At 52.3% G+C, this 21,677-nt stretch overlaps 1 protein-coding gene across 1 annotated transcript; it reads right to left on the reverse strand.

Moving 5' to 3' along the window:
* Positions 1 to 11,660: 11,660 nt before the first annotated feature.
* LOC101034603 (beta-lactoglobulin-1) lies at positions 11,661 to 15,866 on the reverse strand. Its single transcript, XM_003941426.4, has 6 exons — positions 15,771 to 15,866; positions 14,859 to 14,998; positions 14,168 to 14,265; positions 12,944 to 13,048; positions 11,957 to 12,061; positions 11,661 to 11,677 (listed from the first exon to the last, which is right to left on the reverse strand). The coding sequence occupies exons 1-6, from the start codon at positions 15,864 to 15,866 to the stop codon at positions 11,661 to 11,663; spliced, it is 561 nt and encodes a 186-aa protein (XP_003941475.2).
* Positions 15,867 to 21,677: the final 5,811 nt, after the last annotated feature.

Genomic DNA, 21,677 nt, shown 5'->3' on the forward strand with positions numbered 1-21,677 from the left:
CGCCCCGGGCCCTTGCTGGGTCTGAGCGTCCTGTGGTGGACTCTCCTCCAGGGCCAGGTGCAGCGGGCAGGAGGCAGCCAGGTGGGTCTCAGCCTCCCAGCCTCTCTGAGCCGGGCTCCCTGTGCACAGCACATACTGTGAGGGTCACTGTGCCTTGCCAGGCAGCCCACTGGAGCCAGAGAACGTCCAGTTCACGGTGACAGCAAAGCCTGCCTCGGAAGAATCCGGTTTAGTTAACAGCAACCCTCAGGCTGCTGAGTACGCGCTGGCCCGGGCATCAACACGCGTCGGAGAGAGGGCTGGGGCCACTGAAGGACTCCCTGGGAAAAGTCCACGTGGTCCACTCGGTCCACACGGTCCACACGGTCACTTGGTCCACTCAGTCCAGTTGGTCTACACGGTCCACTCGGTCCACTCGGTCCACCTGGTCCACTGGGTCCACTCGGTCCACACGGTCCACACGGTCCACTCGGTCCAGTTGGTCCACACGGTCCACTCAGTCCACTCGGTTCACCTGGTCCACACGGTTCACTCGGTCCACTCGGTCCACACGGTCCACACGGTCCACTGGGTCCACTCGGTCCACACGGTCCACACGGTCCACTGGGTCCACTCGGTCCACACGGTCCATTTGGTCCACAGGGTCCACTCGGTCCACTCGGTCCATATGGTCCACACAGTCACTCAGTCCACTCGGTCCAGTTGGTCCACACGGTCCACTCAGTCCACTCGGTCCACTCGCTCCGCACGGTCCACTCGGTCCAGTCGGTCCACTCGGCCCACACGGTCACTAGGTCCACTCGGTCCAGTCGGTCCACACGGTCCACTCGGTCCACTCGGTCCACTCGGTGGGGCCTCGGAGTCTTGGCCGACAGCTGCCGTCCTTCTGGGTCGCCGCGGTGCAGTCGAAAGCAGGACGGGCTGCACTTGTTGGTAACAATTTCCTCCGCTAGTTCTGTAAAACTCGGCCGGATTTTTCCCGGACCTTCCACGCAATCGGAGGACTCGGGCGCCGCCACGTGGCCATCCTGGGAACGTCGGCGGCCCGGGCCGCACCCTCGGGAGGCGGATTCCGTGTGAATCAAATCCTTCGGGTGGTTGTTTCATTCTACTTTAATTAAGCTCTGGGGTTCCTGTGCAGAGCGCGCAGGCATGTTACATGGGTACACACGTGCGTGGTGGTTCGCTGCACCCATCGACCCGTCATCTACGTTAGGTATTTCCCCTAATGCCGTCCCTCCCCACCCCCACCCGCCACCCGCCACCCGCCACCCGCCACCCGCCACCCGCCACTCCTACCCCCGACAGTTTCCTCCCTGGTCCGGATTCAAGGTGACCGACTCCGCGGGAGCTGCCCGTGGGCTCAGCCTCCGTCTGCCCGCGCTCCAGCCCCGGGAGCTCCAGCCGCCTGCGGAGGTTGCACCTGTTTCTGATTCATCCCTGCGTTCCCCGCTCTTCGGTAGGGATCAGCCCCAGAGTTAGAGGATCCTGGACTGTCGTCCCAGCACTTCGGGATTCCGAGCGGGCAGATCACCTGGGGTCCGGAAGCTGGCGAAGCCGCGTGCTCCCTGCCCGCCCTCTGCTGCGCGCCTCCTGCATTGCAGTTTTAATTTGCATTTTTCCTGATGAAGAACCATGTTAATTAAGCATATGTATATATGCTTAAATATAAATGTTTTTAAATATATAATATTTTATATTACATAATAATATATACAATATATAAAATAAAACATAAAATAAATAAATAAATAATACAAAATATAAAAAATATATAAAATAAAAATGCTTTAAAAAATATATATATATGTATATATTTTGAGACAGAGTCTCATGCTTATTGCCCAGGCTGGAGTCAATGGCGCAATCTTGACTCACTGAACCTCCACCTCCTGGGTTCAAGTGATTCTCCTGCCTCAGCCTCCCGAGCAGCTGGAATTACAGGCACCCACCACCAGCAACCCTGGCTTTTTTTTTGTTTTGTTTTTTGGTATTTTTTTAGTTGGGTTCACCATGTTGGCCAGGCTGGTCTCGAACTCCTGACTTCAGGTGATCCGCTTACCTTGGCCTCCTAAAGTTCTGGGATTACAGGTGTGAGCCATACCGTGCCCGGCCAGCATTTTAATATTCTTTTGTGTGCCTATGTGTGTGTAGAGATGGGATCTTGCTATTTTGCCCAGGCTGGTCTCAAATTCCTGGCCTCAAGCAATCCTCCAGCTTTGCCCTCCCAAAGCACTGGGATTACAAGCATGAGCCGCCCGCCCAGCCAATTTATTCTTTTTGGTATTTGGGTGAAGCCTCTGTTCAAGGTGCTTGTCCATTTTCAGTGGGGTTGCCTTTCCTTTCCATTCTGGATGGAAGTCCTCTCTGGGGCAAATCCTCTCTGAACATCTGTTCTGTGGGTTGCCATTTCACCCTCTTAATCGGGTCTTAATTGCTACATAGTCCGATTTACCTAACTTTTCCTTTCATGGTGGGCTCTTTTGAGCCCTGTTTAAGAAATCTTTGCAGACTCCCAGGCCACAGAGATGTTCTGTGTTTTCCTCTGAAACCTTATTGCCTGGTGCCTCTGGAATTTATTTTTGCATATGGTGTGAGGAGGGGGTTCAAAACACATCTTCCAAGGCCAGGCACAGTGGCACATGCCTGTAATCTCAGCACTTCGGGAGGCTGAGGTGGGCAAATCATTTGATGTCAAGAGTTCAAATCCAGCCTGGCCAACATGGCGAAACCCTGTCTCCACTAAAAATACAATAAATTTAGCTGGGCGTGGTGGTGCATGCTTGTAATCCCAGCTACTCAGGAGGCTGAGGCAGGAGAATTGCTTGAACCCAGGCGATGGAGGTTGCAGTGACCGAGACTGTACCACTGCACACTCCAGTCAGGCGACAGAACGAGACTCTGTCTCTAAAAAACAAAAACAACAAAAAACTGCGTCTTTCCCATGCTTCCCCAAGTGATGCCATGCCCTTAACAGAGAAGATCTTAGCCCCACTTCCCACCCCTCAGCTCTGGGGCTGTGGGGAGTCTGTGTCTGAGCCTCTTTTCTGTTCCATTGTTCAAGTTGCGAATCCTTCTGTGATGTCACACTGTCTGCATTACTGTAGCTTTATAACAGGTCTGCATTTTTATTTCTTTTTTTCTTTTTCTTTTTCTTTTTTTTGAGAGGGAGTCTCTCTCTGTCACCAAGACTGGACTACAATGGCATGATCTTGGCTCACTGCAGCCTCTGCCTCCTGGGTTTAAGCAATTTTCCTGCCTCAGCCTCCCAAGTAGCTGGTATTACAGGCATGTGCCACCACGCCTGGATAATTTTTGTATTGTTCATGGAGATGGAGTTTCACCATGTTGGCCAGGCTGGTCTCAAACTCCTGACCTCAGGTGATCTGCCTGCCTCAGCCTCCCAAAGTGCTGGCATTACAGGCATGAGCCACCACACCTGGCCCATTTTTATTTCTTTTGAATGTTGTCATTACTATTCTTGCTCCTTTGCAATTACAAATGAATTTTTTAAATGAGCTTGTCAGTTTCTACACACAAAAAACCTATTGTGTTCAATGCAGTCAGGATTGCATTGCAATTGCAGATTAATTGATGTCTTGGCAACACTGAGCCATTCATTCGTGGATATGGTATATTTCTCTGTTTAGATCTTTAATTTCTCCTAATAGTGTTGCCATTTTTTCAGTTTAGAAGTCTTGCATCTCTTTCTTCACCCCTTAGAAAGTCAGATTTCTTGGGGATTCTAGTAAAATTCTCTCTTTTTAGTGTACAGTTCTGAGTTTTGACAAATGCACACATAGTCAATAAAACCACACTACAACTGTGATACGGAAAAGCTCCATCCCCCACCAAATTTATCTCGTGCCCCTTTGCAGTCAGCCCTGCTAAACTGTCCCCTGAATGCCACTGATGTGACCTTTTGTGTATGAGTTTTACTCATTCTGTGTGATGCTTTTGAGAATATCCTTGCTGTTGCCTGTAGAAGCAGTTTTTCCCTGGTGACTCTGTCCATTCACTTGCGGATGGACATTTGTATTGCTTCCAGTTGGGGGCAATTATTAATTAAGCTGCCAGTGTTCATGTACAAGTCTTTGTGTGAACATATATGTCTTCATTTGATTTAGGGAACTACTTAGGAGTGGGACTGCTGGGTGGAGTGGCAAGCATGCAAACTGGAAATGAAAAAACTGCTGATCTATTTCCAAAGCAGCGGTACGATGTGGTTGGTTTAGAGGTCTGCCCTCTCCAAATCTCATACTGAAGTGCAATCCCCAATGTCAGAGGTGGGGCCGGTAGGAGGGGTGTGGGTCATGGCTTGGGGCCCTCCTCACAGTAATAGTGAGTTCTCACTCTGAGTTTGTGTGAGAGGAGATGTTTTCACTCTCTGACGCTTACCTTTTCATTCTCTTAATGGATTTGTTTGCAGAGCAAAAGTTTTAGATTTTGGTGAAGACTAATATCTCAATGTTTAATTTTACGGGTCATGCTTAAGAACTCTTTGCCAAAACCTAGATTATGGGGATTTTTTTCCCTATATTTTCTAAAAGCTTAATAGTTCCACATTTTATATTTTAGTCCGAGATCCGTCTTTTGCACTAATATTTTTTATTAGGTATGAGACTTAGATTGAAGTGATTTTTCTTTGTTCTTTCTTTCTTCCTTATGGACTTCCCTTCCCTTCCTTTTTCTTTTCTTTTTTGCTTAAGGACGTACAACTGCACAATTTGTTCCTTAATTGAACTGCTTTTTTGCCTTTGTCAAAAATTGACTGGGCATATTTGTGTCAGCCTATTTCTGGGTTTTACCTGCTCTGTTCCTTTGAGCCATGTGTCTTATAACTACATACTAATATTTGAAATAACATTTGATAGACTGATTCCTCCCATTTTATTCTTCTCTTACAAAAACACTTTAGCTATTCTAGTTCTTTTCCTTTCCCCCCCATAAATCTTAGAATAATCTTACCTGTGTCTACCAAAAAGGTTGCTGGAATTTCTATGACAATTGCATTAAGCTTCTTTATCAATTTGGGGAGAATTTCCATCTTTGCTATGCTAAGTCTTCTAGTCCATGAACACAGTATGTCTCTCCATTTATTTAGAACTTTCTTGATTTTTTTAAATCAGTATTATTTTCAGCATACAGATCACATAGATTTCATGCAGTTCATACCTAAGCGTCCCACTTTTTTCTGAGTGATTGTGACTAGCATTGTATTTTACATTTCAGTGTCCATCTGTGCATGGCTAGTATGTAGAAAGGCAATTAATTTTTGTATCTTTATCTTGTATCCTGCCACCTTAGTGAACTCATTTATTTGTTCTAGGAGTTTTGTTTGTTCGTGTTTTGTAGATTCCTTGAGATTTTCTGTGTGAACAGCCATGTCATCTGCAAATAGACACCATTCTATTTTATCCTTTCAGCTCTTCGGCTGTTAGAAGCGATCTCAGATCTGCCTGTGGGTATTAGAAGTGGCAAGAGAAAGGAGGGACAGACACAAGCAAATGGAGAAACAGACAAAATTCAGTTGCCTGAGAAGAATTTTTATTTTTCAAAAACAGGATCCGAAAAGGAAAAAAAGCATAAAGGCTTTTAAAAATATATGATTATAGCCTGCAATCCGGTTTTAAGTATTCTGACTTGTAACCTTGAAGCTTTAGGGAAAAAAACAAAAAACAAAAAACTCCCACTTAAATATCTTATTACCAGATTTTAGCCAGGACAAACAGCTGATATTTCTGGTTTTTGAACTTCTTTACCAAAGGCAACTTTCCAAGAGAAACAAATGAGCCTTAACCGAGGCTGTGGCTGAACCACAGATGCCCGAGACATCTCCAAACAGGTGCGAGGCAGTCGTCACAAGATCCAGGATCACCCCAAAGACAGCCTGCATTAATATGTTTTCATGCTGATAAAGACTTACCTGTGACTGGGTAATTTACAAAAGATAGAGGTTTAACTGGACTCACAGTTCCCCGTGGGTGGGGACGCCTCCCAATCATAACGGAAGGCAAGGAGAAGCAAGTCACATCTTATGTGGATGGCGGCAGGCAAGGAGAGAGCGAGCCTGTGCAGAGAAACTCCCGTATTTTAAAGCCATTAGATCTCGGGAGACCCATTCACTCTCACAGAACAGCAAGAGAAAGACACGCCCCCATGAGTCAATCATCTCTCACAGGGCTCCGCCCACAACACGTGGGAATAATGGCATCTACAAGATGAGGTTTGGGTGAAATCACAGCACAGCTCAAAGAAAGGAAAGTTTCATTAGCCATAAATGGGGCACAACCCACATTTCAGGGTCTTGGCTTCTCAGCCGATGCTCTGAACGCAAAGGCCTCAAATCCCTGTGTGCCCACACCAGCTGAATACAGTGAATCAAAAGCTGTCAGTGGAGTAAACAAGCATCAATAACTGGGAAAAGTCACACAAATATCAAACCGAAAGAGTTCCCTGACCAGGAATCAAACCCAGGCCATGGCAGTGAAATCACAGAATCAGAACTGACTCCACAAACAACAGTGGCTTTTGCTATTCCCTTGGGCCATCTGAAGTAAGGAGTTTGAGCCTCCAACTTTGTTTTAGGTCAGATTTTTCTCTTTCATTTATTCTAAGTCTAGCCACGACATATCATGTTGTCTTTTTAAAGAAGAAATGCAATCACCCCATCCTTTTTGAACATGGAAGCCTCCGGAGTCTCTTATGGTGGCTGATCAGAGACTGTTCTCTTAGAACTGAGGCTCTCTATGTTTTCCCGTTAAAACTAAGGTTGGCACTCAGGCCTGGCATTCAGGTTCTCTGTAATTGCACTCACCTTAGGAAGCGCCCCTTCAAGTGTCCTTAGCAGGAGAGTCCTCATAAAACCTTATGGACTGGCTGAGTCTGACTGGACTGGGAAGGTCCCCTCCTAAACCCAGAGCCAACGGAAACATTCCCTCCGGAGTCTAGCTGGAGGGAACCGGGACAGGGACTGGGAAGGAAACAGGAAGAAATAAAGGAAAGGGATGGAGAGAAATAAAAGTCTCTGAAGTCTTCACCCTAAAAGCGGGAGATCTCAGATCTGGGAGACCTCACCTGGCTTCCTCCCTGTGTGACCAGCTGGGGAGACAGCTGAGCTGAAGACGGTGCATTGACTTCCAATCATGCTGGGAGAACCTGAGGCTCTCCACAGATCCCTTCCTCATCACCAATCATATCAACTGGAGAATGACGAGGTCCGTATATTTGGAAAGGAGAGTTTATTTCTCATAAGGGGTTCAGTCTGCAGGGTGGCCATTCTGACAGGCTGAAAAGTGTTGCCTCAGGCCAGAAGCCAGAAACAGACATTTCCACAGAGAGGAAAAGGGAGCAGGAATTTATGCTCAGTACAGTGGCTGAATGTACGTATTTAATAAGCTATAGGAAGAGTTATGAAAGGGGAAACACACACATGAGCAATGGAGCTTTATGCTGTTAGGCGTAGACCAGCCAGAACCACTCTGTGGTCGGTGATCTCTAATTAGGAAGGAATTCTGAGCAATTGCCTTAAAACAAAAAAAGAGGGAGAAGCAGCATCAGGTGCTTGATTGATATCAGCAGTGGAGTCTTTTGAAAGGGCTCGTTTCTAATTAGCCCTTAGGGAAAGAATTCTAATGGCAGTGACTGTGTGTGCAGGGGGTGGGGGTGATAAGGAGTGTCTGATCCCCCCATCCTGAGATGGATTAGAACTCAGTTTTCAAGGTTATTTTGTGGTCTGCTTGGCCAAGAGGGGGTCCGTTCAGCCAGTTGGGGGGCTTAGGGTTTCAATTTTTATTTCCCAAATGCCATCATAAAAAGAAGAGATGACACTTTTCTCTCTACCTAGTGAGGGTACAGCAAACCAGGAAGAGACCCCTCACCAGATGTGAAATCTGCCAGCACGGTGTTCGTTTTCTTGCCATTCACAAAACTGCAAAAATAAATGTTTGTTGTTCAAGCAACTCAGTGTGCCATGTTTTGTTACAGCAGCTGGAACTAAGAGGGAATGCATTCGGTGTTCACAGTTGAGCATAGCATTAAGTGTAAGTTTTTTTGTGGATGTTCTTTAGCAAGTTAAGGAAGCTTCTCTCTAGTTTTACTTTTCTTAGTTTTTGGAAAAAAAATATGAGCAGATATTGAATTTTGTGAAATGCATTTTCTGTATTGATTGATATGATCATATGTTTTTTTCTTTGTTAGCCTGATAATGTGGTGGGTTACATAAACTGATTATCCAATGTTGACCCCCCCCCTCCCTGGTGTAAACCCTTCTTATTCATGGTGTACAGTTATTGCTATATATTGCTAAAACCTATTTGCTAATATTTTGTTAAGGATTGTCACATCTATAATAATGAGAAACACTAGGCTATAGTCACTATCCCCTACACTTTATTACTGGGTTTATGTGGTTTTGGTATCAGGGTAATAATACTAGTTTCATAAAGTGAATTAAGAAGTGTTACTGCCTCTTCCATTTTATGCAACAGATTGTCTGGCATTAGTGCTAATTCTTCTTTAAGCATTTGATGGAAATACCTTGTGACACTATCTGCACCCCAAGATACATTTTTATGGTAGATTTTCAATTAAAAATTCAATTTCCTTAATGGTTGTAAGGGCTATTCAAGTTATCTAGTTCATATTGAATAAGTTGTGATAGAGCGTATTTTTCAGAGAATTGGTCCATTTCATCTTAGTTGTAAAATCTCTGTGTGTAGAGTTGTTCACAGTATTCCCTTATTATCATTTTGATGTTTGTAGGGTCAGTAGTGATGTCTCCTCATTCATTCCTGATATGAGCCATTTGTGTCTTCTTGCTCTTTTTCTTTGTGATACTAATGTTTCCTTTCCAATGTTTATGCTTTTTGTTTCTTTTAATTGTCTTATTGCACTGAAACTTTCAGTATGTGTTGAATAAGAGCAATGAGAAAGGACAACCTTGTTTTTTTCTCAATCTTAGCTAGACTGAATGCTTACGTAAAGCACTAGTTATAGGTTAGATTTTTTTTTTTTTAATCAGTTTAGGGAAGTTCCTTTCTATTCTTAGGTAGGACCCCTAAGTAGGATTTGACTTTTCAGCCCCCTTCTAGGGAGGTAATAGGTGTCCCTTTCAGGATAGGCACTTAATGGACAGTTTGAGGTCCCCTGATATCTATGTTTTCCCTCTGACAACACTACAGCTGGTGGCTATTTGATCACTTGAGTTGCCGAGTGACCATGAGAAGTCAGCACTCCTGGTAACCCACAAAGGAAATTTTACATAAATAAGAAATAACTCTTTGGTGCTTTCAGTCATTGGCTTATTCATTTAGTGTTTTAGGGTTCTTCCTAAAAGCAGCATAAGCTATTTGATATTGAATGACATTCTTGGTGTGCAAAGTTTCCTTCATGAATGGAATATAATATTTTTTGAAACATATTTTAAAAAGTTAATTAAAGGTTCATACATGGTACTTCTCCCCTTGTCTTAAGTTAGTTAACTTTATTGATACATTTGAGATGGAGTCTCCTTTTGTCACCCAGGCTGGAGTGCAGTGGTGCAATCACAGCTCAGTGCAATCTCTGCCTCCCAGGTTCCAGCGATTCTCCTGCCTCAGCCTCCCAAGTCATCTAGACAGGGGCACACCACCACACCCAGCTGGTTTTTGTACTTTTACTAGAGAAGGGATTTCACCATGTTGGCCAGGCTGGTCTAGAACTCCTGACCTCAGGTGGTCTGCCTACCTCAGCCTCCCAAAGTGCTGGGATTACAGGTGTGAGCCACCGCACCTGACCTTTATTGATACATTTTCTAATATTGAAACATCCTATTTTTTCTGGGCTAAATCATGATGTATCAAATACATTTGTTAGATTCAATCTGCTAATAAGATATTCAGACATTTGTGTATTGGATCTGAAGGCTGGCGGCTCTCTTATTCCTTGTCCTGCATCTTCCTTATCCATCCAGTTTTGCTATCAGGGCAGCTGAGCGGCTCCTCATCTTTCTCTATGCCCCGGAGTGTATTGCCTGAGCCAGGAGCGATCAGATAAAGGTTTTTTATTTTCATCCACAGGCAGAAGATCTGGAACTATTCTGTTTTTTTTTTTCTTTTCCCTACGATGATTGTTGTTTCTAAGTTTTCTTATATGTTTTAAGCCAATATTGGTAATTGATATTTTACCAGAAATGTATCCATGCCATCTATATTTTGAAAATTTAAAGTTGTACATGTTGTCACTGTTATTGACAAATCGATTTCTATTGTATATTCTTTTTCCTTTGTAACATTCAAACTATTTAATAGTGAAAAACGAGTTCCTTTCCCACATCTGACCTCTTTTGTTGAGTTCCTGAATCCAGGGGAAATCTCTTTGGTTCACCTTAGCCCAGAAGAGATCAATGGCCTTTGTGAGCAGATGAAGATGGACAGCAAAGTTCTTTCTGGTAGCAACTTCCCTTATGCTCCTGAGGGATGCCCCGGACGTCATGGGGTTTACATTTTTTAAATAGTGCAGAATTTGATTTGTGAGTAACTCATTTAAATTTTTATATCAATATTCATTCAATGAATGGGTCTGTGATTTTTCATATTTTGTGCTTTGTGTGGCTTGGACCTCCAACATGAAAGGCAAGCTCTGGCCACGTCAGCAGCATGCTTATCTAGTTCTGAGAATTCTAAAGCCCCTGAGATGTGTCTTCATCCCCAAATATGATGGGACCTACAATGCAGAAACCATGAACTCAGCTCCCTCAGCCCCCAGTCCCCGTGCCCCCAGGCCCTGGGTCTCCCAGCCTGGGAGCCACCCAATCCCTGAGACCCCCAGCCCCTTAGTCCCCCAACCTCTGAGCCCCCAACCTGAGCCCCCCAGCCTCTGAGCCCCCCAGCCCCTGAGTCCTCCAGCCTCTGAGCCCCCAGTCCCCGAAACCCCCAGCCCTTGAGTCCCCCAGCCTCTAAGCCCCCCAACCTCCGAGTTTCCCAGCCTCCAAGTCCCCCAGCCCCCAAGTCCCCCAAACCCGCAGCCTGCCCTCAGCTGCATCCACAAGTGCCAGTCCGGACAGAGTCAGGGGAGCGGGTTCACTAGTTTATTTATTGCTCAGAAGGGATGGCTGAGAACAGAGACCCCAGGCTGAGGCCGGGAAGTCCCAGGGTCCCAGGAAATGCTCCTTGGTCTTCAGCCTCCTGGTCCCTCTGGAGGGGTGATGTCTTCTTCCTCTGCACAGGAGTCAAGGCTCCGGGACCTGATGTGTATAGAGGGAGGTCCCCTGTGACTCTGGGACCCTGCAGGGTGTTGGGCAGCCCCTATCAGCTGGAGGTGAGGGACCCCTGCTTGTGTGAGGGGAGCCCCTACCTCATCCCCTGCCTTCCATTCCTGTGAGGGGCTGTCGGGATGTCACCCCAGGCCCGCCCTTCCCTGAGCCCCCCTCCCTCACTCACCTCCACCCTGGAGGAAAGGGGCCCAGCCTGTGCCCAGGACACAGGAAATGGCCTCTGGAGAGGCCAAGCCTAGAGATGCGGGCACGTGGCCAGCTGGGTTTTTTCAGAGACCCCACGATTCCAGCCTCACTCAGGGTCAGCCCTGGGGAATGGACACAGTGGGGTCTGTCCCAGGGTCAGCCCCAGGCCGTGGGCAGGGCTGGTACATTACCCAGGAGGCAGGACCGGGCGGGAGCTTTCCTAGACGCGGCACCGCTCTGTGGGAGGAGAGACAGCAGTGGGGACATCAGCAGGGGGGAGACTTAGCTGGGGACACAGCAACCCCAGGGCCAGAGGTTGTGGGTCACAGGAGGGGACGGGAGCCCACCTCAGGGTGCCTCTGCCCCCCCCAGAGGAGGTGTGGGGAGAACTGGGGAGAGGCCGTTGAGGAAGGAGGGGTGCCGTCCTGAGTGCTGCAGAGCCCTCGGGGGGCTTGGGCTGGGACAGCGGCGGCCTCTCCTCCAGCTGAGGCTGGGCCGGTCCTGGGCGGAGCTCACCATCAGCCTGGGTCATGTCCAGGAAGATCTGCATGTGCACGGGCAGGGTCTTGAGAAAGTGGATGAATTCCTCCATGACCTTGTCGTCGGCCTCCGGGGTCCTGGCTGTGGGGAGGCTGGCTCAGTCCTGGGCCCTGCCCCGAGGGAAGGAGGGCGGGGAAGGAGGCCGGGGAAGGAGGCCCCAGTGCTCCAAGGTTGGGATAGTTTGGTCTGGAGCAGGTCCTCACACTGGACTCCGGGGCTTTGACCACCCGGCCTGCAGGCTCCCTGTCCCCAGGCCCTGCTCCTTGGCTGGGGCGGCTCGTCCTCTGTGCTAGGCAGCGCTGGGGCCTGCACAGCTCAGGACGGTGTCCACAGGGTCTAGGAGGAGAGCACAGTGCCGGCCTCCCCCACAGTGCTGGCCTCACCCCTCATGACCCAGGATGGCTGATTTATAGAGCAGGGGGTGTCTCTGCAGCCCAAAGTCATTGGTCCATTCAGGGACCCTGGGACCTCGCAGCAGCACTGCTGGTGTGACATGAAAAATGTCACCTTACATTTGTTTTCCAGACGTGATTGTTTGAAAGACATTATAGTATCTGACTTCTTATTTGGCAAAGTCATCGCAAATCTCCACTAAGGAAGGCCACTGGATTTAGAGACACCTGCTGACCACACGGAGAGGTCTAACGCCTGCCCTTGGGGCCGCCCTGCAGGGACACCTCCTTCCCGGTGTCCACAGTGGTCTCTGCCATCCTCGGGGTCTGTGTCTGTCCCCAGGTCTCTGTGTGCAGCACCCGCCTTGTTTCTCATGTGACACTAGGACCCCTTGACCCTCCCCCTTCTTCCACGGGGCTCCTGGGCTCCTAGGGAAGGCAATCCCAGGGCTGGGGCAGGGCTGGGGCGACGGCTCCCTCGGGGGCCCGCCTTCCATTCCCGTGAGGAGTGGTCGGGACGTCTCATTCTGTGCCCATTTCCCACAGAAACCCCAGGGACTGAGGCGCGCACCCAGGTACTGGCAGGCCAGGTTCTGCGGGGAGGTGCTCTCCAGACAGACGAACAGGTACTTGCTATAGTCGGTGTTGAACAGGAAGAGCTTGTTTTCATCCACATCTAGAAGAGAACAAGACAGGAGCAGAAATGAACTCCGGGCACCTCGCCGCGGCGGGAGGGCTGCTGGTCGGTCTCCTGTGGTTCAGCTGGACTTCCCGTGAGGGACGCGTCCTTGGGGCGGTCTTCCCTGTACCCGGCGTGGTGTGGCCTCCCCTCAGGGAGCTCCCAGCACAGCCCACAGGTAATGCCAAGGCGCAAACGGGGCCGGGAGAGGCCCGGCTGTTGACTGTGACTCTCCACGGAGATGCACACTGTCCCACACTGTCCCCTGGCTGGGGATTCCCCCTCATCATCAGGCCTGGGCAAGCCAGTCCCAATACCGTGCCCCGGTGAGGCTAAGAAACGGGGTCTCCACTCGGAGGGGTGAGACGGACACCAAGCTGTGGCAGTGAAGGCGGGTCTGGAGAGACCCCCACATGCCATAGCGGTGGGGAAGCCGAGACCCTCGGGCCGGGGGAGCGAGGTGGGCTCTGCCCACTCAGCCCAGCGGCACCACCAGGCACAGCTGTGTCACCAGGGTGGCTTCTGTGGGAAATACTGATGTCCCTGCCCAGCCGTAAGCAGGGGTGCCAGAGACCCCGGGCGGGTACCCTGGCATGGGCATCCTTCCAAGGTGCCTCTGTGGCTGCAGTGTGCAGCTGTGGAGGGAAGCCACATGGAGGGGACCGTGGGGGCACTGGAAGGCAGGATGTGGCTCCTGGGGAGCTCCCTGCTCCAGGCTGGGGAGGGGAGGCCAGGGAGAAATAGCCCTCATGGCTCCCTGGAGTCTTGTGTGTAGCAATGAATGAACGCAGAGTCAAGGAGATGAGTGAGGTCCGGTGGCCACAGGGGCCCTGACTCTCAGCCGTCGGCCGGGGGGTGCAGTCAGGAGCCATAGAGAGGGTACAGGGAGGGTGGGAACAGGCTGGTGGCTGAGCTCAGCCCAAGTGGCCCAGTGTCACTGCAGGGAGTTAGACCAGCCCAGAGGGGACTGGGGGGGCGGTGCTGCTCCCTGCCACTGCCGTCACCTTCATCATCAGCCTGTGCCTTAGCACAGCCAGGCCAGAGGCCCGGCCCCCACCCATCCCTCGGGAAGCTGGACGGGGTCTCCGAGCTGCCTGGGCTGTGGCTGGCGCTTACAGTTGATCTTGAACTCGATGGGGTTCTCGGTCTTCTCTGCGACGATCTTCTTCTCAACACACTGGTTGTTTTCCCTGAAAGGGCATTGTTTCTGTGAGCTGTGTGCACAGATGCTACGGGGCCACACGCCAGCCCTGGAGAGGCGGGCAAGGGCCAGGCGCTGAGGACTGAGGAGAGAGGGGCTTCCGGGCCACGAGTGCTGGTCACAGGACAAACGCTGCCCTCAGGGAACCCACAGCATGTGGCCGGGGACCCAGCTGGAGAGGCCAGAGGGGACCAGTGAAGTCAGGGGCCGTGACCGTGGGCAGCAGTGGTCCTGGGGTTCATGTCCTTGTCTCCCGCCCACCCCTGGTTCCGGGGTAGCAGTCATCGCAGGAACTACCCGGGTCCCGGAGACCACAGACCGCAGCAGCCCCAGCCCGGCCTCCACACCAGCCTTCTCTGAAGACGGCCTGGGCTGCGTGCTGTGGTCAGCTGCTGACCCAAGGCCCTTGGGCGGGGCCTCTGTGGGGACAGGCAACCTCCCAAGCTTCTTTCCCCACCCTACTTGGCACCACGAGAGTCCACACTAAAGCCCCTGGGCGGTCAGGAAATGCCTGGGGCTGGCCCCGGCTCTGCCCACCCCACACAGTCCCCCTGCTGAGGGAGAGGGAGGCCCCGCCTGCCCCAGCCCCGAAGATGAGGAACCCACCATTTGTGAAGGCTGATCTCCAGGTTGCCCTCGGGGGTGGGCTGCAGCGAGGTGATGTAGACCCTCAGGGGGGCCTCCTTGGTCTCCAGGAGGGAGAAGTCGCTGGCCCCCATGGCCATGGAGTGCCAGGTTCCTGCCAACTGAGGGGCCTTGAGCTGCACAGGGTACCCTGGCCACCATGGCTCCCACTGTGCCCTGGGCAGGTGAGGCTGAGTCCCGCCTGCCCCTAGCCCCCTTGGGTTGGTGCAGGAGTTGGGCTGAGCTCCTCAGGCACCTATGTGGCCTGATGCCGTGGCGGGGTGGGGGGCTCCCCCAGCCCTGGACCCCACTCTGCTGCTCCAGGAATGTTCCAGCTAAACTCATGGGAGCCCAAAAAAGCACCTGGCTGAGCCCATGACCTGAGTGAGGGGAATATTTGGATCCTGGGGAGCCATGTGGTTGGGGCAGGAGGAAGGGTGGGGGGCAGAGAGGCTCTGCTGGGGCTGAACTGTGCCCCCCAGCAGCACCTGACTGCAGCACCTCCAAACGTGAGCTAGGGTGGTTAAGGAAGGAGGACGTTGGAGTGAGGCCGCTGGGGGTCCTGACCCAATCTGACGGGCATCTTTAGAGGGGAGGTTAGGAACGGACCCCCGGAGGAACGGCCCTGTGAGGACACAGCGGGAAGATGGCATCTATAAGGAAGGAGAGGAGCCTAGAGGCTCCGGCCCTGCCGACACCTTGATCCCGAACCTCCAGCCCCCAGGACGGCGAACATCAGCCCTGCTGTTTGGGCTGCAGCCTGCGGGAGGCCAGCCCTGCGCCGCTCACAGGAGCCCTGACCTCATGGTCTCCTCTGTCCACCCTCGGCCTCCTGGATCCTGGTTTCCCACCCTCCCGCAGCCCCCACCCACCCCAGGCCTCCCCGCCTCAAACCTTTGGGACCTCCACGCTCTGCATGGCCTGGGGACTATCGATGGCCCCGACGGCACAGACCAGGGCGACGGCCAGGGTGAGCAGGAGGCAGTTCATGGCTGCGGCTGTGGGTGGCTCTGAGCTCTGGAGCGAGAGGGAGGCCGAGGCAGTGGGCTCGGGGCCTTATATAGGAGGAGGGCAGGTGAGGGCCCACACGTGGCCTGGCCATGCCGCTCCTTGAATCCATGACTCATCCTCGGCCTGCGGGCAGCTTCCTCCACCGGAACAATGGGAGGCTCTTCCCTGCATCCTCCTCTGGGTCTGGGACGCACAGTTCCTGGCAGGGCCTCAGGTGGGAGGGTCCAGGCTGGCAGCCAGTGGCAGGAGCACTTCCTGGGTCAGGGTTCCTGGAAAATGGTGGATTGGAGACCAGTACTGAGGACAGCTGTGCCCGAGGGCGGTGGTAGGGCCAGTGGGGCAGGCAGCGGGCCCAAGAGCCCCATGGCAGCCCCCGGATGCCACAGACATCATGCCGGTGAGCGGTTGTCTGCCCCGCAAAGGGGCCATAAGGCTGCACCCTTAACACTCCCGGCTGGGGCTCATCCCACAGGTGCCCATCCACACAGGGGCTGCCCACGGAGCTCGGCTGGGCAAGGCCTCCGTGAAAGGCTCTGCGTGTCCTGATCTCCGTCGTGTTTCTGTTTTCCTCTCCGGTCTTGGAGAGCAGCTCCTCCAGAATCCTCGGCCGCTGCCTTGCAGGGACGGTGTCTCCTTCCCTGCTCAGTGGCCTCCACCTGGGACGGCCCGGGTGGAGCCAGGCTGAGGGGGGCACTGAGGATGGCGGTGTGCGGTGCTCTTTGCAGTGAAGTGCAACCACAGTTCGGGTGATCCAGCGGCGACGGTGACCTGGCGGTCGTGGTGCTCCAAACCAGGGTGCTCAATGGCCCGGCCTGTGGCTTCAGCCACAGGCAGGGGCAGTGTGGGCAGCCGACCCAGCGTGCGCCGTGTGGACGGCGTGGTGGGTCACGGCTGCAGCGCCGGAATTTTAACTCTTAAAATTCTGGTTCCAGGCGCTTCTGTGCCACTCAGCTCTGCAGCCAGGGCCGCCAGGAGCGCAGAGGCGCAGGCGAGCTGGAGGACAGGTCCCTGTCAGGTTTGGGAGGATGAAGCAAGTTGTAGAGTAACATGTCTTTTGCGATTCCATGTGTGCAAACCAACACCCACAGGAGTGTGTGTGTGCGTGCCCGTGTGTGTGTGTGTGCCTGTGTGTGTATGTGTGTGTGCCCGTGTGTGTATGTGTGTGTGCCCGTGTGTTTCTGTGTGTGTTCCCACGTGTGTACGTGTGTGTGCGCCCGTGTATGTATGTGTGTGTGCCTGTGTGTGTACCTGTGTGTGTTCCCGTGTATGTGTGTGTGTTCCCGTGTGTGTACCTGTGTGTGTGTGGGCCTGTGTGTGTCCGTGTGTGTGTGTGTTCCCATGTGTGTACCTGTGTGTGTGTTCCCACGTGTGTCCGTGTGTGTGCCCATGTGTGTACCTGTGTGTGTTCCCATGTGTGTGCCTGTGTGTGCGCCTGTGTGTGTACCTGTGTGTGTGTGTGTGTGTGTTCCCGTTTGTGTACCTGTGTGTGTGGGCCCATATGTGTACCTGTATGCATGCCCATGTGTTGCTCTGTGTGTGTGCCCATGTGTGTACCTGTGTGTGTGCCCATGTGTACCTGTGAGTGTGCCCGTATATAGGTACTTGTGTGTGTGTGTGCATGTGCGTGTGCCCCTGTGCATGTGCCTGTGTGTGCCCGTGTAGTGCCTGTGTGTGCCCGTGTGCGTGTGCCTGTGTGTATGCCTGTGTGCCTGTGTGTGTGTGCCTGTGTGTGTGTGTGCCTGTGTGCTTGTGCCCATGTGCCTTTGTGCATGTGTCTGTGTGCTTGCGTGTCTCTGTGTGTGCCTGTGTGCACATGTGCCCATGTGCCCGTTTGCATGTGTGCGTGCCTGTGTGCGTGTGTGTGCCTGTGTGCAGTGGGCACAGTCCCTGGAGCTTTCCATTCCAAACAACGGACTTGCTCATCTCTGGGGAGGGCTGACATTGGGGTGGGGGTTGGGAGCAAGCAGGGTGCAGGCAGCCACCTCCCATGTGTCCTAAGAGGGGAGCAGCCTCCTCTCCAGGGGTGGGAGCCTTGGGTGATCTGCCCTGTCCCCGCCCAGGGTCATGTATGGTCCTTCCGGGTGGCCTGCAGCCTGCACTCGGGGCCCTGCCCACCTGTGTGCCATGTTCAGCATCTGGGATCGAGGGAAGGGGTCTCCTAGATGAGCTTCTGTTTGCTAGCTGTCCTCTTGTTTATTTCCAAAGGACCCCGTTTATCATCACCCCCCAGGACAGCCTACAGGTCCAAGGCTGGCCCCAAGCCTCCTTCCAAGGGTGGGGGCAGCAAGAGAAGGAGGTGGCTCAGGTGGCCCCAGTCCTTGCCCCGGAACCTCCTGAGCTGTGGTCCTGCTGCCGGCAGCTGTACAATGAGCCACCTCCAGAGGGACGGGACCACGGCTGCTCTCCCTGGGGCAGGTGTGGCCCAGGTCCCTGGTCACCCCACGGGAGGGAGGTGCTTGCCTGTGGATCGCAAGTCCTGTTCCCGTGGACACTTTGTGGGAACAGAATCAAAGAGGGCTGGAAGTGGGAAGGGAAATGGGTTATTCGACGTTCCTTAAGAAAGGACCTGACCTGGAGGAGGCTTTGACAAAGTACATGCCCTGGCCTCTGCCACCATGCCCAGACCTGCTGCTGGCCTCACCTGCGCTATCTCCCTGAATTCTTGCAACAGTCCTCTAAGTTCAGTCTCCCTAGTTTTCCCATCTTAAGGGTGAGGAAACGGCCATGAACACAGCTGAATCATGCTGAAAACCCATGTCCACCCAGAACCTCAGAATGTGACCTTACTTGAAATGGGGCTTTGCAGGTGGATTTGTAAGATGAGGCCATTCTGCAACGGGGTGGGCCCTACCGCCAATACAGATGGTGTCCCTGTAAGTAGAGGAGAGGACACACACACAGACACAGACACAGAGACACACAGACACACACACAGGCACTCGCAGAGAGACACACACACAGACACAGAGACACACAGACACATACACAGTCACTCACAGAGACACACACACACACAGACACACAGACACTCACACAGGCACTCACAGAGAGACACACACACAGACAGACAGACACAGAGACACACAGACACAGAGACACACAGACACAGACACACAGACACACACACAGACACTCACAGAGAGAGACACACAAAGACACAGACACAGAGACACACAGACACACACACAGGCACTCACAGAGAGACACACACACAGACACAGACACAGAGACACACAGACACATACACAGTCACTCACAGAGACACACACACACACAGACACACAGACACTCACACAGGCACTCGCAGAGAGACACACAGACAGACAGACACAGAGACACACAGACACAGAGACACACAGACACAGACACAGAGACACACAGACACACACACAGACACTCACAGAGAGAGACACACACAGACACAGACACAGAGACACACAGACACACACGCAGGCACTCACAGAGAGACACACACACAGACACAGACACAGAGACACACAGACACAGAGACATACAGACACATACACAGACACTCACAGAGAGACACACACACAGACACAGACACAGAGACACACAGACACATACACAGACACTCACAGAGAGACACACACACACAGACAGACACATACACAGACACTCACAGGGAGACACACACACAGACACACAGACAAACACAGACACAGGGACACACACACAGACAGACATAGACACAGAGACACACGGACACACACAGACACTCATAGAGAGACACACACACACAGACACATACACAGACACTCACAGGGAGACACACACACAGACAGACACAGACACAGAAACACACAGACACATACACAGACACAGAGAGACACACACAGACACACAGACACAGACACAGAGACACACAAACACACACACAGACACTCATAGAGAGACACACACACACAGACAGACACACAGACACTCATAGAGAGACACACACACATACAGACAGACACATACACAGACACTCACAGGGAGACACACACACAGACACACAGACACATACACAGACACTCACAGGGAGACACACACACAGACCCACAGACACATACACAGACACTCACAGGGAGACACACACACAGACCCACAGACACATACACAGACACTCACAGGGAGACACACACACAGACACACAGACAAACACAGACACAGGGAGACACACACAGACAGACACAGACACATAGACACACAGACACATACACAGACACTCACAGAGAGACACACACACAGACACACAGACACGGAGACACACAGACACATACACAGACATTCACAGACACACAGACACAGAGACACACACAGACACACACACACAGGCACACACAGACACACACAGACACAGAGACACACACGCAGACACACACAGATACACTCAGACACGCACACACACAGACACAGAGACACACACGCAGACACACACACAGACACACACAGATACACCCAGACACACACACGCAGACACACACACAGACACACACAGATACACCCAGACAGACACACAGACACACACACAGACACACACAGATACACCCAGACACACACACGCAGACACACACACAGACACACACAGATACACCCAGACACACACACACAGACACACACACAGAGACACACACACAGATACACCCAGACACACACACACACAGACACACACGCACAGACACACACAAGGAAGAGACCATGTGAAGACAGAGACAGGGACTGGGGTCTGGGCCCCCAGCCCGGGGACGTGGAGCCAGCAGAGGATGAGGAAGGAGCCTCCCTGGATCCTGGTGGGACTGCAGCCTGCCCACGCCTCCGTCTGGGACTTCCGGCCTCTGGAGCCTGGAGACGGTCAGTCCCGTGGTTGGGAGCTGCACACTGTTTGGTACTTTGTTAGTGGCCCCAGGACCCTGGCACAGGCCGCTTAGGCAGGTGACATGGTGACCCGGGTGTTACGGGTCAGGCAGGGCTTGGCTCTTAGAGCGGGGCAGGCCGAGTAAAGGGAGGTCAGCCAGGAAGAAACAAAGCGTCCTATTTTCCGCCAAGCTTGGGACGTGCTGGGTCCTGACAGGCTTGGTGGTGTCTTTCCCGCAGGTTCTCAGAGGCTCCGCGTGTTCCTGGGAAGGCTGGGGCGCCCAGGAACGTGCCGGACACCCCTTGTCAACATTTCCAGGAACAGTGTTCCACAGCAAACCATTTAAAAAGGAAGAAAAGCAACACCTGGTCTCAAGCAGTTGGCCTTGCCCGGCTGGGAAGGGAGACTGAGGCCTGGAGGAGGCAACTCGACCAGGTGACTGACCCGGAGAGGGCCTGGGAAGAGACCCCAGCCCCTCAGCCCAGGCTGGGCCCCACCATGCCCTGAGTCCCTACACCCCTCACCAGGATGGGCTTGGGAGCCCCTGCAGAAGCAGGATACTGCTTTTCTTTCCTTTTTCTTTTTTTTTTCTTGAGACAGGGTCTTGCTCTGTCACCAGGCTGGAGTGTAAGGGTGCAATCTCGGCTCACTGCAATCTCTGCCTCCTGGGTTCAAGTGATTACCCTGCCTCAGCCTCCCAAATTGCTGCGATTACAGGTGCCTGCCACTGTGACCAGGTGATTTTTGTATTTTTAGTAGAGGCGGGGATGTTGGCCAGGCTGGTCTTGAACTCCCGACTTCAGGCGATCTGACCACCCTGGCCTCTCAGAGTGCTGGGATTACAGGTGTGAGCCTCTGTGCCGGGCTGAAATTGCTTTTCTTTTTTCTCTGTTTTTTTTTTTTTTTTTTTTTTTTTTTTTTTTTTGAGATGG

Source organism: Saimiri boliviensis, chromosome 2 (genome assembly GCF_048565385.1).
Source record: "Saimiri boliviensis isolate mSaiBol1 chromosome 2, mSaiBol1.pri, whole genome shotgun sequence".
Classification (NCBI taxonomy): domain Eukaryota; kingdom Metazoa; phylum Chordata; class Mammalia; order Primates; family Cebidae; genus Saimiri; species Saimiri boliviensis.